At 40.9% G+C, this 18,161-nt stretch overlaps 1 protein-coding gene across 5 annotated transcripts in view; it reads right to left on the bottom strand.

Moving 5' to 3' along the window:
* Window positions 1–18,161, bottom strand: part of fam13a (family with sequence similarity 13 member A) — a 54,145-nt gene that overhangs the window by 17,836 nt on the left and 18,148 nt on the right. For 4 of the 5 annotated variants that reach the window (XM_030351144.1, XM_030351147.1, XM_030351146.1 and 1 more), the window contains exons 7-11: window positions 15,286–15,476; window positions 8,703–8,744; window positions 2,334–2,375; window positions 1,900–2,193; window positions 955–1,183 (exon numbers count right to left, since the gene is read on the bottom strand). In XM_030351144.1, the coding sequence (XP_030207004.1) occupies window positions 955–1,183; window positions 1,900–2,193; window positions 2,334–2,375; window positions 8,703–8,744; window positions 15,286–15,476 (798 nt within the window). The remainder of the gene's footprint in view (window positions 1–954; window positions 1,184–1,899; window positions 2,194–2,333; window positions 2,376–8,702; window positions 8,745–15,285; window positions 15,477–18,161) is intronic. The other variant, XM_030351145.1, reaches the window with a different exon arrangement.

The following is an 18,161-nucleotide window of genomic DNA, read 5'->3' as shown; positions in this document are numbered from 1 at the left end:
TTAACCCTAACCTCTAAAATCCTAAACTGTAATTAGGAGACTAACCTTAACCCTAACAGCTGAACCTTAACCCAAACCTCAACGCAGGGTAGCTGTAGGCACCTGCAGGTTAACCCTTACCCTAAACTGTAGGTAGCGTAAGCGGGCTGTTCTGAGACTCAAATTGCCAATAGCCAAATGTTTCAGTGTGTCCTCGAAGTCTCTTTGCACACCCTGCTCCAGTAGTCACTACTTCTTATATTTATTGCCAGGGCACAAGTCACCGTTGTATCATTTACTTTGTGACGAAACAGGCTCAAGCCAAGCAAAGAATGGGCTGGTTGCCAAAAAGCTAATGCAAAATTAGCGCTGTAAATTAAGTGCATGCAGGTCAGGGAGTGCAGCGTTTGCACTCCGCAGAACCCTTGGACGCGCTGTGCTGTTTGTAAATAGACTGGGAGAACATCATGGACATCAAATGTTTTGACTTTGATTGGGAAGCGACTCTTTACCGTAGCGATGCATATATATACATTAGCTTTCTGAATCCATTAGCAAAGTGTTTTAGCAATTCAAATTAGGGCTTATTAAGGACAATAACAGCAAATTTCCAAACACTTGACTGCTGATGAATACCTGGATTAGCAGTAGCAATTACCGGGCATCATGGACACATAAATGTAACATATTATCAATCGATTAACAAATGCTTATTCAAGGCTTGAGAGGGATTTAGCAAACCGAGGAGCACATTTCTAAAAGGAGAACATTAACCTGTCAATGCACCTAGTCCATCTCCTTTTCTGGAGGGCCCTTGTTATTTCAAAAGAGACAGCTCCTTCATTCTAAAGAAAGAATGACAGAAGACGAATCCCAGGACGACGGAGGGGTGTGTGTGTGTGTGTGTGTGTGTGTGTGGGGGGGGGGGGAATCTACAAGAAGACAGGAAGAGAAGCGGCTGTGGCGGTCACTCACCGTAGGGGTGTCCTGGTTCTGGTCTTGCTGGGCCAGAGTGGGGCTGGCCCTGGGCTTCCAGGGTTTTGGGACACAGTGCTGCTGGGTGTTTGGCTGGTTGTTCCTGACTCTATGGGTCCGCTGTTTAGCTGGTCTAGAAGCTACAATACCCTCGCTGAGTGCATCATAGGTGTCCTCATCCAACGGTATGTTCTCCTTCTGGAGGTCTGCCCTGAGAGACGACGTGGACCTTGTTGCGACAAGAAAGGGGAGGAAGAAGAGATATCAATTTGTCAGCATCCTTCAGAACTAGTTTCTTTCTTTTAGTGGACCAATGAGTCAAGAGAATCCCGATCAACGTGTTCTCTGATGGCTCACTCACTTTTATACCTTTCCAGAAGCTGCCATAAGTTGGCTTCTAATTCTATTTACTAGCAACTCTTATTGCTGTTTTGCTGTCGGTGTTGTGTGAAGTCTTCTAATCCACGTGACGTTGTTTTTTTTGTTAGTACGTCACTGAGTCTGGAGAAACAGGGATTAAACTGCCATAGCTGTGTTTGTTGTGTATCCAGGTAAGCCTATCACCAAGAATGTGATAAGATGACCTTATAGTATTCAGGGTGTTCAGGGGTACAGGTGTATTTAATTTTGGCATATCAGGGCAACGCACCGGTGTGGACAAGTGAAAGGGTCCGTAAACTATCAATTATAATATTGGTGCTCTGAAAGACTGAATAAACATAGTCCTAATATTAGAACAGATTGGAAAGGATTTGAACCCAAACTCTTTGAACTTGTAGCACTAATCCCAACCATCTAACAGTTACCCTGTTTCCCTCTAATCTTTACCCCCTCCCAAAACCAATCTGTTTTCCCTACACTGACACCTCTGAGGAAAGTACCCACATGGCACCAATGGAACACCAACATGAACCAACAGCTGAGACCACAAGAGGTGAACCATACCTGCTTCTCTCTGGCTCCCTCTCGCCCTCCTCCTCTTCCCTCTGCTCTCTCTTCTGCCGACGTCTCTGCCTCGCACTAGACGTCCACGGCGGAGGACTAAAGCAAGTAGTATCCTCTTGGGGAAACTGCAAAGCAGGTGCCGTCCAACGACGTCCGTGCAAACCAGGTTCTGGCAAACCAGTTTCCGGCAAACCAGGTCCCCGCAAACCAGGTCCCGGTACACGGGGACAGTCAAGGGAGTTTATCTCAAAGAGATGCTGTTGTACCGCTGCCCGTATGGTGCGGTCTAGAAAACTATGGGTGAGAAGAGAACAAACAGTACATATGGGAAGTCCGAGATGTATCTTGTAGGTCTACATACATCAAAGCTATAGAATAGGTCATTCAGGGTACCGTGTTGTTGTTATTTTCTGAGTGACGTGACGTGAACTTACTTGGTGACATCGGGTCTGCAGTGTATTGGAGATAGGTGATTACTACAAAGAAGAGCAGAAAATGGCGGGGAGAGAAGAAGATAAAGCAAGGGTAGCTAGCTTCAAGTAATACAATCTTTCAACCCATTTCTCTTTATTTTCCATCCCCCATTTGTTTAGCTTCCTCCAACCCATTGTAGACCTCACACAGTAAGAGTATAACACTCGGAATGACACACTGTGGTTGTTTGAGTCTTTCTACAGTCTAGTTTTGCTAGTGTTCGAAATAAACTCTTTGAATAACAATGGCTCCGATTTTCACATTTTCTTATCGCTGTGAAATGCCAAGACGGTATCTCCAGCCGCATACCGGTGGTTCATAGCTCGTTTAGTAAGGTCACAGATGAAGTGTAGTGAATGTTTTGAACAAACAACCAACACTAAGCGTTATTCCTCCCTACTACTGGCTGTAAGTGCATGCAGTGTATGCTGGGATGCGTTCCTCCATAAACAGGCCTGTTGACAGTGATAGCACAGCCAGAGGTCAGCTCCGGTGCAGAGAGAGGGTGGGGGAATAGCGATGATATCTTGATGGCACGGATTACTTTATCATCGTCATCTGCGTTGTTGTTATGTAATTATGATCAAAGTGAAGGGATTAAGGCATGATATAGGCGATTATATTGGTCAGCTGTGCAATAACACTGGGATGACTTGGATGGAATGTGAATGATTGACAGGTGCTATGGATGTCCAGAGCTTTCTAGTGTTTGCAGGCTTGACCCTTAATTTGGATCACTGGCAAAACACATCAAATCTTGTCGTCTTTTATGAGCCCTTAGGGATTTGGGCATGTTGCCCAAGGTAGCCTGCTGAAACCTTTGGATCAACAACAGAACCTTCTGCTGGGTGTCAAACACCCTAGCCAATAAAATATCCTGCCACTATTTAGTGTCCTTTTAGAGTGACAGAGGCTGCTCAGCAGGACCAGAATCATTAATATTTGTACGGTCTAGAGACCCAAGGCCTAACCAGCATGATAGAATAGCTGGGGCCGGATGGAGCTCACCAACCTGGTTGGATTTTGACATCGACAGACTCTGTATGATTTGAAGATAGGTTGCTGAGACAGAACAAGGTTGTATGGACATCCTGTCCACAATCATCATGAGACGGGTCAGTTTGCTTACAAAGTATGGACTTGAACCCACTTTACTAGTGGGTTCAAGTCCATACTTCAAATGGCTTGGACACTGTGGGTTGTTCAACCTCTTATCACGCGGTTAGGGTTAGTAAGTTGTTACAAACAGCAAGCCCATAGCAACTCCAAACTCTATGTATTGGTTGTCCCCATCTAAAAGATTTTCTCCGAAACCTTTTTATGAAAAGTGTGTCATTGGTGACCTTTGACCCTTAATGGAACCTTTTACTGAACACGATTTCCAAATAAACACTTGCACTTAAAATAAATGTTTATTGGGACATATTTATATATGGCAACTCAATGCTTACCTGTCATTGGGATCCATGTTGTCAAGCAACAAAAAAAACTGTTTAGTGAGCATGTCTTTGCAACGACCTAACAGCATTTATGTATACCGGTATATTCGAATAGACATTTACATGTCCAATTTTATTACCAGATATGACAGGAACAGGTTTTATTTTACCAGTTGTAGTCGTAGTTTACATTGGGGGTAGAGATTAAAGTAAAAAAAAAGTAAAGTACCCATACTTGCTATGAGTCAGAGATTTTTAAAGCAATTCCACTCTGTGACCAATGGAGACATGAACTCAAGGACTGGGTCTTCATTTCATAAGGGATATGATGTTACAATTGATGCGCACATTGAACACCGAAGACATGTGTAGACAAACGTCATTAGAAATGCAAGAGAGTGTTTTAGCAATCAAATACTCTCAGACACTCTCAAAGGGGATGGAACTCTTAATATGGTAAACGTGCAAACGTCACACAAAGTCTTGGATTGACAATAATTATTTTATCAATTCAGTTGAGTTTTTAACAAAAGAAAATGCTTGGTTGTACCGCTGAAATCAAAACATTAAGACACTTGGAGTAAATTAAACACAGATTAATAAATAAATGAATAGGAATGATTACCAAGATTGGTTAAAACCTTGTTATCGCAGTAAACCTCACAAATGTTCCCAGGTGTGACCTTAACCTTTTATGTGTTGGAATTTGGCTCTACGTCCAACTGACCTTTGGATATTTACCCCAGTATTTTGTGTTTGTTTTCTTTAGTTGTGTTTAGGAGTCTGTCTGTCCTGTCAGTTACATACATATTTAAGATGCCCTGAATGTTTCATGTATAATGGGATTTTGTTAGCAATTTTACACAATTGTGTAATTTCTTGCCTCTGAATCCCGAAATAGAAATGCCAAGGGACTAGTTCTCAAAAATCGTAGTGACGTCTTTTCTGTGTCATTCTTGGACGTTAAATTTTGGTCCACTGAAGGGGTTGATTTGTAACGCCAGGCGACGTCTTTTTTTCAACATCTATCGAATTTCTAATGTTGACGTCCTTCGGACCTCTGTGTAAGGGCTATTTATAGTCCAAATGTGGTCGTTTGCGGACGTCTTTTCGAAATGTAGACACATTTTAGATGTCTTTTTTATGCTACTTCTATAATTTATTTATTTTATTTATATGTTTACGGTTGTTGCCATCGGAAAAGAGATTTGAGAGAAACATGCTTTTGATCTATCCGGGAGCCGGCGAACACATGTACACATTTGGACTCCCCCGTCCATATTTTTTTGTGTATCGATCGGGATTTGTACCTACCACCCTCCAGACCCCCATGTGCACATACACAAAAAAAAAATGTCGCAAACAGGAACACACAGGCACACAGACACAGACACACACACAAACAAAGAAGACATGACTAGGCCAATTATTTGCTAAACTTTTCACAAAAACTGCAATTCAAAATAAATAAACAGAAAAATGTAAAAATAAATATATGCATAAAGAATAACTTGACTACTTAAAATAAATAAACCAGGAAATGTAAAATAACAACAAAAAAACATAAAATACAAATATTACATCATGTAGGCTTATACATTTCCTGCACCTGTCATAAGTCACGTTTCCATCTAAAAGGTGATGCAAATCTTTAGAAATTCGAATTAGGTGCGTTTCCATCAAGTGGTTGGAGCGAAAAACTACACACATTCCAGGGCTTGTATCCTTTTGATAACATCCTCTCTTAGGTCCTGATATATAGTGGAATCACTTGGTTTTCCATCTAAAATAGCTGCAATGTTTTTTCTTCGATGAGAGCAAGGAAAAGTTTTACCTCCACACGTATCTATTATTCACATTGGGCATCTGTTCCATGGACATATTTAAAGGATACATTGTACATATTTATAATTCGAAATTTGTCGCAGCCTTTATACCACAGATACTCCAGGGTCTATAGCATATAACCGCGTTTTCTGATTTCAGTTATATCAATTTGTCAGTACAATGCATTTTCCCACAATGTACCAGCTCTCGTTTTGAAGGCTGAACAGACAATTTGACTGGAATTACTTAGTAGGTGTCCATATATCAGGGATTAATGGACAGGGTATGATTAAAGGATATGCAAACATAGACATCCTATATCATATATATATATATGATATAGGATGTATGTATACAAACTCTTAAAAATATACATATATTGCGCTACAAGTTGCTATGTCCTGTGTGTTCAATGTTCGCTACGTCACAGCTGTTTCGAAAAGTTTCGAAATGTTTCCATCTCCCATTTTGCGCATTTACTCTCTTTGGCATTTCTCAAAAACCACCTGAAGCGAGCAGATAAACCTTTTTGCGAATTAGAGGATTTTTATGCAAATTTTGGTGTTTCCATCACCGTTTACTGATTCGATACTTCAAAATTCGCATAAAATCAGGGGGATGGAACCGCAGCTATAGGCGTCCAAATTACTTCCAAAAAATGTACCCAGTTCAAAGGTGAAATGCTACAGCTACATGAACCCAATGATACAGAAATCACCTTGAAACATTCCGAAGTAGTATAAAAAAGACACATAAAATTAGTCTAAATTTGACGTCACATTTGGACTATAAACAGTCCTTACACGGAGGTCCCACGGATGTCAACATTAGACGTTCAGTAGAAGTCGAAAAAAAGACGTCGCCTGGCGTTACAAAACAACCCCTTCAGTGGACCGAAATTTGACGTCCAACAATGACACAGAAAAGAAGCTGTCACACCAAAATTGTACCGGGGGCGAAAATAGCCTACGTAATCCGCGTTTCAAACATTACGTCATCGTTCGAAGCGATTGTCCGTTGCCAGGCAGGTTTCAAAAAACATTCACGCTCATGTTGCCAAAGACGAAATAACATAATACAGATAACAATGGTTTTTACTCTATAGTGGACCTAGTTTTGACGTCAAATAGATGTCCAGAATTGGTCATGGACCGACGGACCAGAGATGAAGATAATCTGCACGTCTATCCAACGTCCAATGTTTAGTGGGTGGTATGCCAATGGATATTGTGGGAGTGAGAGGGTGAATATCCAACCATAAGTGAACGCTCTAGAACTACCTAGAATTCACTGCACTGCAGGAGATGGACTAAAAAGAACAGGGGAGCAGTGATTGAGGAGGTGTGTTATGTAACCCGTAGCCATGGTGACAGACTTGTCTTCTCCTCGAGCTTGCACAAACTTTGACCCAAAGATCTTTTGTCAATTTACATCATGCAAAACAGGCATTGCTAATTTGGGTCAATATAGACCAATTGAATCTCTCGTACTCTTCTGTTTCACTGCATACCTGCGGTCTCAATTTTTGTTTACTTTATAAAATGATTGCTGAACTGCTGTGAGGAACCCTCTAAAGACAGACATTTTTGGTGTGATTTAAATGTGTGCAGCTAGCGCGATGGTGCTATTTCAGTTCTGCATAGGGAAGGCCTGCGTTGTGTTAGGACTGAGGGAGATAAATGGCAATAAACCCAACTTGGGGAGCAAGTTTATATGTCTCTTTTTTTTATTTTACATGAAAGAATATAATACATCTTTATCACATGTCTATGCCCCTTAAGTCTTACATTATACTTTGTGTGTGTGTGTACATCACTTTCGATGAAGGTTTTCAGATTGTTTTGCTGATTGTTGTAATTATGCTTGATTTAAATGTAAATACACTCGGAAACACAGCCTCATAGATGACACTTAACTTTGACAATTGAAAAAAAGGTTGATAGCTATGGGAGTGTAAGTTTGTGTGCATGTCTGTGTGTGTGTGTGTTTTTCAAATCAAGCATTGAGAATGTTTCCTAGGGCTTGGCTCAGGAAGCGCACGGGATTGAAAACCCTGACCATGCAATATACCCTTGCGTTGTGAATACTTCTAGTATAATTCCACTGTATTCTATTAGCTTCCAAACAATGCAGTATTATTTCATTCCACTCTAGTAAGCATGAGTGACCTTCTGTAACACACATCAAGGAAAACCAAGAGTTGATTTACAACTTGTATGGAGTGGGCTTAGCCCATATGTTGCGCAACGTGTGTGCATGTGTGTGGGTGTGTGGTGGAGAATATTCATGTGACAGAATGCAAGTAGAGCACGGCCAGGTCAGATGGAGCGCTGATAGGCTTCAATGTGTGTGTGTGTGTGTGTGTGTGTGTGTGTGTGTGTGTGTGTGTGTGTGTGTGTGTGTGTGTGTGTGTGTGTGTGTGTGGGGGGGTGTAGGCACATGTGAGAGACAATGTGCAAATGAAGAGAGAGAAATAACAGGAGAAAGGGAGAGGGAGACACAGATATTGAACAGAAGGTTTTTCAAACTTGACATTTCCCCAGAGTTCCAAAGAAATTAGGAAATCAGATCTGATATTAAAAAGATAAATTTGAAATTAATTTTGTTTTGTCTTTAAAATCAGTGCATCCTTTAGCGGATAAAGGCTTAAGGCTTAGTTCACTCTTTTGCAATATTTATTGTAAAGTTTTGATCATTCTCAGGCTCAATTGTAACTCGCTTAGGATAAAAGGCTTCAGGTTATTTTTTGAACTTCTGGCTAACAGTGAAAGCTAATCATTGATCCTTTCGTTATGCACGTTTTTGAAAAGGGCATCTTTGCCCCTGTTTCCAAGCCCACGTGGGCACGTGAAACCGTCCTCATCAAAATAAACAACCACTTGTTGAGCCAAACCACTGCTGCTGCCCTCCCTCCCTCCCTAACTCCCCATCACCAGCTCTATTGTCTTCTATGTTAATGCTTCCCGACAGCTCCCCCCCCCACCACCGACACCCCACAATGTCCAAAACAACAAGGGTTTAATCCTCTTTCCCCCCACAGATGCGAACATACGGGAAGCCTACCTCATATAGAATGGAGAAATCGCTCGCTCCTCTTCTGGTAAGCTAAAGAAAAGTGAAAAAAATAAACAAAAAAGAGAGAGCGAGAGAGAGAGAGAGAAAGAGAGGGCAAGATAGATAGAGAGAGAAAGAGGAAGAGAAAGAGGGGAGAATTAACATGAAACATGTGACTGTACAGTACTTGCAGGTAAACAAACACACACCCCTTTCTCTATGTTGTCGGCTGCAGTGAAGACCATTATTGCTGAGCCCCTTTTGTCTGCAAAACAAAAACCACCTCGCGCTTCAGACCAGTGCCATTGTGGAGCCTGTCACTCTGAATTATTATGAACCACGGACAAATATGAGCCGCAGTTATATATTCACGGTTGCTGTAGCGGCGTCTGGACGCCAGCCAGCCACAAACAAACGTTAAGCAGCAGTAAGGGGAACCTGGAGCCAAAATTGCTTAACATTATAATATCCTGACAACTGACAGGACAGCTGATATTTCCTAATCCAGAGCTGCTGTTTGCTTATGCTAAGCTATAGGACGTGTACTCTGTTAAAGGAAAAGGCACACAAATGGATCTGTGGATCAAGCTGTTGATACATAATGTCGTAAAAACTGGTTCTGGATCTGATATGGGTCTGAGCCGCTATTTATATTACCCACTGAGAGACTGAATGCAACAAGTATAAGCGTTCATATGGATTGGTTACGTTTGAGAAAGTTTGTACATTGGGTACGGTATTGGTGAAACCAATCTCAGGCTGCACAAATCTCCCACTAATATAAGTGGTGCTCTTTGGAAATATTATAGCCTGTGCAAATATCTCAATCAATATAATTAGAAGAAAGAAAACGTAATTAAGTAATCTCATGAGAAATATGTGCACCTGGTCCTTGTTTCTATTCTGGCATGTTAATGGAATACAAATCGTACTGAAGTACGAATAGGATTAAACGTCAAATTGGAGGTCTACTTTGGGCAATTAGTGCCAAATCAATCTTATTCCTATGTTCCTCAGTAGATATTTTTTAAATGCATTCCTGATATGTAATGCATGACCAACATGTCTTCAAAAGGGTGTCTATTTTTAAACAAGCAGGTCTCCAAATGTCAAAATCCAGCTTTGTAGAAAACAAAAACTTTCATAGGCTGTATTCATGATAAAATAAAAATCCTATTTCCGTAAGTGACATCTAACTCACTGAGAGAAAGTTTGTAAGTGTGTCAGTACTAATTTTAGGGTTTCCAGGGTTTTGTGTAATATGTAAGTCATAAGTAATAAGTAATCATTTAGGGCTAAAAACAGCCCCTGCACTTGCGGGAAGTTAAGGGTAGTCGAGATGACTCTTAAATGGCTAATTTAAGAGTAACTCTTTAGTCGCGATTCAGAGGCCAAAGCTGCCAGCAATCTTCCCAGTCATTGCATCAACATTTAAAAACTTTAATGACACTACAACACAAATTATTTAGAGTTGAGACATAAGTAAGTAGTGAGTAAGTGAGTAATTTGTCTTTTTAGATAAATATACAGCATTTACATTGCTACATATTTCACATTGAAACTTACCATTAAAATACCGATGTCAGGGTTTGGCTTGGAGGGCAGGCTAAATATATTCTCCCTCCCAAAATGAAAGGCCTTTTCCCTATGCATAAATAGGTTGAAAAGAAAATAATCGTATTTTCTTTTACCTTTTTTCTTAAACCTGATTAAACATGGAAGAATACACTTTACCCAACAAGAATGCTTCGCTTGTGAAATAACGAACAGTATAAAACTTTGCCTTCCCGACGTGACAAGAGTTTGGCACGGGAAGCTGTTCTAGTGTCCTGTTTGACTCCTATTTGCCGGGCATGGCAACGTCATTCTTGGTTATTCTAGGTTTGAACATGTAACCTCTAATTATGTCCAAGAGCTGGCAGAAGTGTTGCAAAAGTCAAGATTTATTTTGGGGTTCACTTCACACACCTCGACAGCTACTATGACAAAAATGATTTGTACTTCTGGCTGCACATTTGTACCACAGATTTGCCAAACAGCGAACACTTTACCGAGCCTTACTACCAGACCTTTTCATCTTGATCTTCAGCATCCATTTCCTAGAAAGAATTGCAATTTTTTGTTTAATGTTTTTAGGAACAAGTGTAAGGTGTACAAGCTTAGAAAGCTTGTACACAACCCCTGTTGTGCCCTGTTGTGCAACCAGACGTTCTGAAACCTGGTAAGACCGGACCCAGCTCAGTTCAGCAGTGATCATTTATCCACCCAGGAATTATGATGCACACCCTGGCATATTTCAGGGATGGGTGTGCATCATTCAGATAAATATCCAGAAATTGTGATCCCTAGAATAACTTGTTTTTGCCTCGTCCACTCAGAATTTCAGAGATACATGACGTGCCTCGTACAGTGATAGGGAGGCCTGGGGAGGGCTGGGGGAGAGTGAAAAGGACACATTCTCCCAACAAGCCAAGGCAGCAAAACAAAGGATTTAAGTTTCAACTTCAAATATGCCAAACAAGTTTTCAAGTTTGTTCACATGACATGTGATGGTACAGAAAACAAGCAGTGTGAAAAAAATAACATTAACATAATAACCAAAGAATGACTGTAGGTGTAAATCAATGGACCAAAGGCCGTAGATCCCTCGGCAATGCTCTTAGCGTGGGGTTATAGAGTCCGGAAGGGGGATTAAAATAAAGTGTGCCACCTTGCCGTCATTGATTGCAAAAGCGGAAATCCTGCTTACCCACTACCTTACTGTGTGTGGCGGTACCAAGGAGATTTGTGAGCAATACTTGAAAGGAGGTCTTGATCCCTCAAGAGAGCACGGAAAAATACCACACCAGTTGGCCAATCTGGCTGTTAATCCGCTTCTTAAAATTCATTCATTATTTCATTTGTTAAAAAAAAAAAATGCATGAAAAAACAAACACAACAAAATTAACTAGTTGTTTTTGGACTGGCTTAAGTCAAGCTACAAATTGCTTAAATAAACGGTTGCACAGTCATGACATAGAAACAAAGTGAGACATCAGCTGTGTTTTTGAAGAGACGTTGAGGCCACAGGACATTCTTAAAATACTTTCAGAACACAGGTTTTGCAGAGTCCGTAATTGGAGGGCCGTTCAGTTCTAAGCCTTCCTAAAGGCTGTGTACTATACAGTGTACATTCCATCAGAGGAAAGTGTGTTTAGAAGGACATTGCGATCACGCTTCGGGGCTTACGCCAAACGGGTTTGGGAGAAGGGGGTATGGGGGCCTGACACAAGCTAGCCATTATTTAACAGTCACTTTCCTTAGAATACACTTTTAACACGTGCCTCTCATTCAGAGTACACAGAATGGAGAACCGGTGAAAATGAAGGATATACTGTTTATGAATATATCAATTAAAAATAAATACATACATTATTATTAGAAAAATCCTGGCCTCAAATGTACATTCTACATTCTACAGTCCTGAATAATATACGATATTTAACAATTATTCACCGAAGGCAAAGTGAATAGACCGAAGGTTGAGGGGGCTATTCCCCACTATTGACGGAGCCTGAGGTGAATAATGTTTTGTATATAGGCCTACTACACGTGAACACTCGAAAAACAAACAAGATAACACTTTTTGCTGGGATTTTTTTTTTTTTTTAGCAGTTTATTTGTTTTTATTAGCGTGACGAGATGACATTTTGCGATGAAAACAATATCTCATGCCCAATATCCCGAGATAGCGAACCAATCGAATTGCGCCATCTTAGGAGGTTCATGTGTAGCATATACTAAAATATAATACAGTATGTGTTGGACCCCATCTCAAAAGATGGGGATTTCTAACATTGAGTCTTCACCAGCGGTGTGGAAGCCCAGTGCTGCTCACAGCACACTGTCACCTTCCTCACCTCTACCTGTGCCTTGCAGGTTTCTAGGAAAATCAGAGCTGAGTTCACAAGAGCGGCAGCAACATGTGGAAACTGCACACAAAGACATTCTTTAAAAAAAGAAAAAAGAAAAAATACCATTTCAATGCTGTTATGCCATTGTGTCGGGTAGTGGTAATGGTGAGACAGACTTCAGCGAGCTGGGACTGCTGTGTGTTACAAAATTTAAAGACACACCATGAAATGAATATGCAAACGTAACTAACCCTACTTGCAAATCCCTCCTTTAATTGAATATGGAGATCTTTCATGGAAATTGCAGTTTTAAGCCTTTCTAGATGCCATTTGATGGAAGAGGTTGCATAGCGCTTGTGCCATTGGACACAATCAAAATGGATTCAGAGGTGCAGAAAAATTGCTGGGTTTTATTATTTAAACTCTGATCGTGTCATTCTCATTGTATCTTATGAGATTTTATATATATTACCCTAGTAAAACGTTAATCCTTTATTGAACTGAAGTATTTTCGAAATAAAACAACGATCTGTTAAAAAATCCACGAGAATTAAAACTGTGTGTGCACAATGTACACACTGGCTGTAGTATCTGGTTGTTCTGCTGAGCCACGAGACGCGGCCACGTGCTGACAGAGGCCGGCCTAACACCTAGCCATGGAAAGTAGGAGTGAGCTGAAAGATAGGCCAGGGAGACCCGCACGTGCTCAGCACCAACACCCCACGATCCAGTAATATCCCGATATCACTACTACTCCGAACGTTAAAGACACTGATGGGAAAATCTAAAGGTTTCACGGACCAAGTCATGGTTGTAGTCCATTCATATTCCAATACCAATACTGCTACTTCAAACATTATGACACTCACTGTGATGCGATAATCAACCTTTTCACGTTGTTAGTTTATTCAGTCGGGCGATTAGAGGTTGTTTTATCCTAGCCTATGGATATGCTTAGTTCTACCGCAAAATGAAAAGGCAGCGTGCCATATGTTTTTTGGACGGATATTTGTCATTATGTTATGTCCCATTCAGATTACCAGTTAATCTTCATGGCGGGGGTCCCCTATCACCTGACGCAGGGATTCTCACAGCACAGGAAAATCCCAGATAAGAGATTACAGTCCTTTACGCTGGAAGAGGAAAGGTAAGTAGCAAACACGAAAGCGAGAATACACCTATTTGCTCTTATCATGCACTTGAGGAATCTCGTGTTCTATCCATGTATTTTTTTTTCAGTCCCCGAAGTGCACATAAAATAAAGTCGTTAAAGATAATATTGAGGCTGAGTGAATCAGGTTTCTGTTTGCTACCGAGAGCTGACACAATCATTTTTGATTTAGGAGTCATAAAGCCCTTGAGTTAGCAACGACAAAGTACTAAAACATGTTGGTATGCATTTAAGCTTGCAGGTCTGGAGATTGATGAAAATTAATGATAAAGTTTGTGACTATGCCTAAGTGTGATGATATATTTTAATAATTATTATTCATACAATGAATAAATTAAATTCAATAGGGTACATACTCCGATAACATGTAAATCAGCACAACTTTGTTTCTCCTCAAGAAATAAGCTCTGATTGATAATTAATAAATAATGAAACATGGAAGAATAATTATATTGCATTAAATATATGATATCAATAATATATTCTTCACTTATTTAATTATTCATTTTTGGGATTTTTGAGTTATAATATCATTTTATACAGTATATATAAAATAATATTATAATATTTTTGAAGAAAAAAACCCAAAATAATTATTGCCCTGATTTTACAGAGATACCAGTAGACTTTTAAGCCAAAATGGGCCAGTTGTGCAAGCCTGGTTATGTGCTCATCCCAAGCCCTGACCCGGCCAGGCAAAGTCAGCTTGGACCCAGAGGAGGATCCAACAACAGACCCAGCGGCAGTCCTACTATTCCAGGACCGGAGACACCCGACACCAACTGGTTCTGGTTTCAGGTGCTTAAATAAGCGTGTTTGGATTCCGGACGAAACATTACGAGTCTACTTGGCCCCCAGAACCCAGGGGCCCGGCCAGAACCCAAGCATACCTCACAGCCTCCATCACACACACAGCGACCCTGGTGTCAGTAAGATAAGCAGTGGTGATAACCTACTCACCCCTGCTGCCCACATACAACCTGAGCGGCCAATAAAGGTCAGATCATTCCTTCAGATTACTTTTACCTTCTGCCTTCTAAAATTTTTCTCAACAAAATCAGATTTACAATAAATGGTTCCCATTTTGTGTTATGGTACCAGTGATGCAACGATCATATTTTCTCTTTCATTATAAGGAATGTCCTTCCTTTATTGCGGTCGTAAAAGTTGTTTTCAGAGAGGTCAGGAGACTATGAACCTTATAAAATAATAAATCCTGACGCAAAAGCCACAACAAAGCAAAGCAGGCCTATGTGATTGTTTCCCTGTATGTATGTGTGATTGTTGTCCTGCTTGTATGTAATTGTTGTTCACAGCGAATGCATTTTACAGCCCAAGATAACATTTCTCCTGGTTGGACAATAAAGTTGATCGCATCTTATCTTATCTTAACAGCAACGGGGATGTCACCGTACTCCCTTTACCAGCCTGCTACACATGCCATCTAAAAGTTTGAGTGTATTTCAAAGAACACGCATATTAACAAAGAATTGTAGTTCTTGGCTGGACGTTAAGCAGGCTCACTCACCAGTCGGGGAGATCCACGCTGGAGGAGGGGCTGGTGTTTGAGGGAGGTGAGGCTGGATGGGGGGTCATCTCCATGGGCTCCAGGTTGTGGCCCCTGGGCTGTGGGACCAGCCGCCTCATGTGGGGCAGCTCGGCAGAGCAGCTGGGTTGTGGTGTGATCACTGAGACCTCGTCACCTGTTCCCTTCTTCACCTGTCGGGGAGAGAGAAATCTGTTTCCAACCTTTGAGGGACTCATTGGGTGCTCTGTACCATTTTGGCCGTTTGATTCGCACAGATTGGAGATTTTTCTAGGGAATAGTAGAGTAGTTGCCCAGGTTGTCTGAATTCTATCTAAAAGGTACAGGGTTTGTGACCCAATAATGCAGTGTGCCTGTAGGCATGCATCCTAGGGCAAACGCTAATGACAAGTGGCTCTATTCTATTAGATAAGGTAACAAAAAATGTAATGTAGTCGCGTCACACTAAATTAAGGTTATTTCTGTCTTACCTTGAGGACCCGAAGAGGTTTTAAATGCAGAACCCCACCCACTTTGGTGTAGGAGTAGAACCTCAGCCTGATATTAGCTACGCTATGCAAAGCATCCTCCTGCATTTTGAGATGGATGCGAGGGAGTGCAAAGAGTGATGGCACAATGTATTGAGAGCGGTGTCTAACCCTAAATGGCCAGCTATGTCACTGGCCCTAATGGTACTATTGATAAGGGCACAAAAAAATACAGATAATGGGAAAATAAACAAGGCTTTAGCCTCATTTTAATGAACAAAGAGATGGGTAAAGTTAACATTTTTAAATCCCCATTACTGGGATAAAGCAAATGGATCCCGGGTTAAAATCGATCTGATAATTCACTTAATGAACCAGTTTTAAGCAGCACATTCGCTCTAAAAGCTTCTCTAGCCTTATTATTGATTCCCCCTGTGGAGATGGGCAATTGATTTGACTAAATTTGTCATCAACAGAATTGCATGCAATGGGGTGGCCACAACAAGCACAGGAAGAACATACTGTGATGTTGCAGCTTGCCCTGAAAGTCCTCAATTAGTAGAATTCAGTCATTTAACTCAGCGTTCCCCAAATTGTGGAAGCCACTCCTAGCCACTACTCCGGCTGTTCATAACATAGCCACATGATATTATTGAACTAATAACAATAACAAATAACAATCAAAGTAAATAGGATGTGGCTTCCCTTCCATGGAGGCCGCCATGTTGCCCCATCATATTTATACAGTAGCCTAGGCAGTACAAACGGCTCTAGAGAGTTTTAAAAAGGGGAGAGAGTTATTCCCATGACTACAACCCATTTGTGTACCTTTATGTTGCTAAGACTTCCTAGCAAAACGCCTGTCAGCTCATTAGTCACTTATTAATTGTTTGCATTTATATAGCGCCTTAATAGGTACCCCAAACACTTTACATAGTGAGTATGTGTGTGCATGTGTATGTGTGTGTGTGTGTGTGTGTGTGTGTGTGTGTGTGTGTGTGTGTGTGTGTGTGTGTGTGCGTTTGTTGGGGGGGACGGGGGTATGACCCCCTCATCCACTAACAGAGATACTAGACAGGGAAATGCAACATGCATCCTTATCAGAGAGGCACTCCCAAGAAATACTATAACCATTAATAACCCAATTCTAAATCATTCGGTCCGTAATCAACCAGACCCAAGTGTTTTGACCCGATGTTGGGAAGCCCACAGGTCGTAACCGGGTTGAGTGAGCTGTAGACTGTGTTGTGATGGTTCCTTTGCGGGCGTCAACTGTCTTGGATATCAGATTAGGGCTTGGTGGTGGACACTTCATACATTCGGAATGCAAAATTCTAAAGGTTAAATATTGCAACCAACTGTATACCCTCCCTCAACCCGTCCCTGTAGAACCACTAAGGTGGCCTGTACTGGCCTGACTTGTGTAGGTAGGCATAAATATGCGAAAAATACATATTCATTTTGACCGCGCTAAATTTGTGATATCTCTAGCCTGCGAATAACTCATTTTATACCATGGTCTGGGGGAATACTCGATTCTGATTGGCTGCAGGGTGTGCATTAACCCCTGATATACGGACACCTGCTAAGTAGTTCCAGTCAAATTGGCTGTTCAGCCTTCCAAACGAGAGCTGGTAAATTGTGCAAATATAAATGAATGGTCTTAATTTATTTTCTTTGGCAAGTGACCACGGTATAAGCGGGATAATGCCCTTCGAGGTGTCCATTATCAGGAATTAATGGACTTTGCGGAGGCAACTGTCCTCCAATGCGCGTCGTCCATTAATTATTGATAATGGACACCTCGTTGGGCATTATCCCTTACTTAACCGATCAAAATCGGGTATCTTTGTCATAGTCACCATGTTCATTGTACTTGTTGAAGGACATGGTGGATTTTCTTCATAGCCTATTTACATTTTTCAACACAAGGTCCTTTATAGTGCTAAACTACATTCATAGAACTGTTATTATCGCTCTCTGTTTTATGATTTTATTGATCATTCATATCGATAGCAATCGGCGCTACAAGCAAGTGTTTACTTGCAGTGCGATACGTGAAGAAGGGACGTCTTTGATAACATGATAACATCAGTTACAAACATAACAGTTATTTTTTTGATTGAACATTAACCAAGAGAGATAGCCTAATTTTCGTTATTGAACAGTTAAACAACCTGAAAAAACAAAAAATGGATGCATTAAAGAATGCACACCAATTATCCTCAAATGTACTGAATGTAAGTTGCGTGTGATGTAAATGTTTATAATATCCTCATCCGCGACTTCTATTCGTTGCATTATTTTAGACTTAGATAAACAGTGAAACTAGGATATTTAAGTGAAATAAGTATAGACCCATCTTCACTGGCTATATGAGGAGAAGGTTAA

The sequence above is a fragment of the Gadus morhua genome, chromosome 3, assembly GCF_902167405.1.
Source record: "Gadus morhua chromosome 3, gadMor3.0, whole genome shotgun sequence".
Taxonomy (NCBI): domain Eukaryota; kingdom Metazoa; phylum Chordata; class Actinopteri; order Gadiformes; family Gadidae; genus Gadus; species Gadus morhua.
This window is presented reverse-complemented; position numbering and strand designations above follow the sequence as displayed.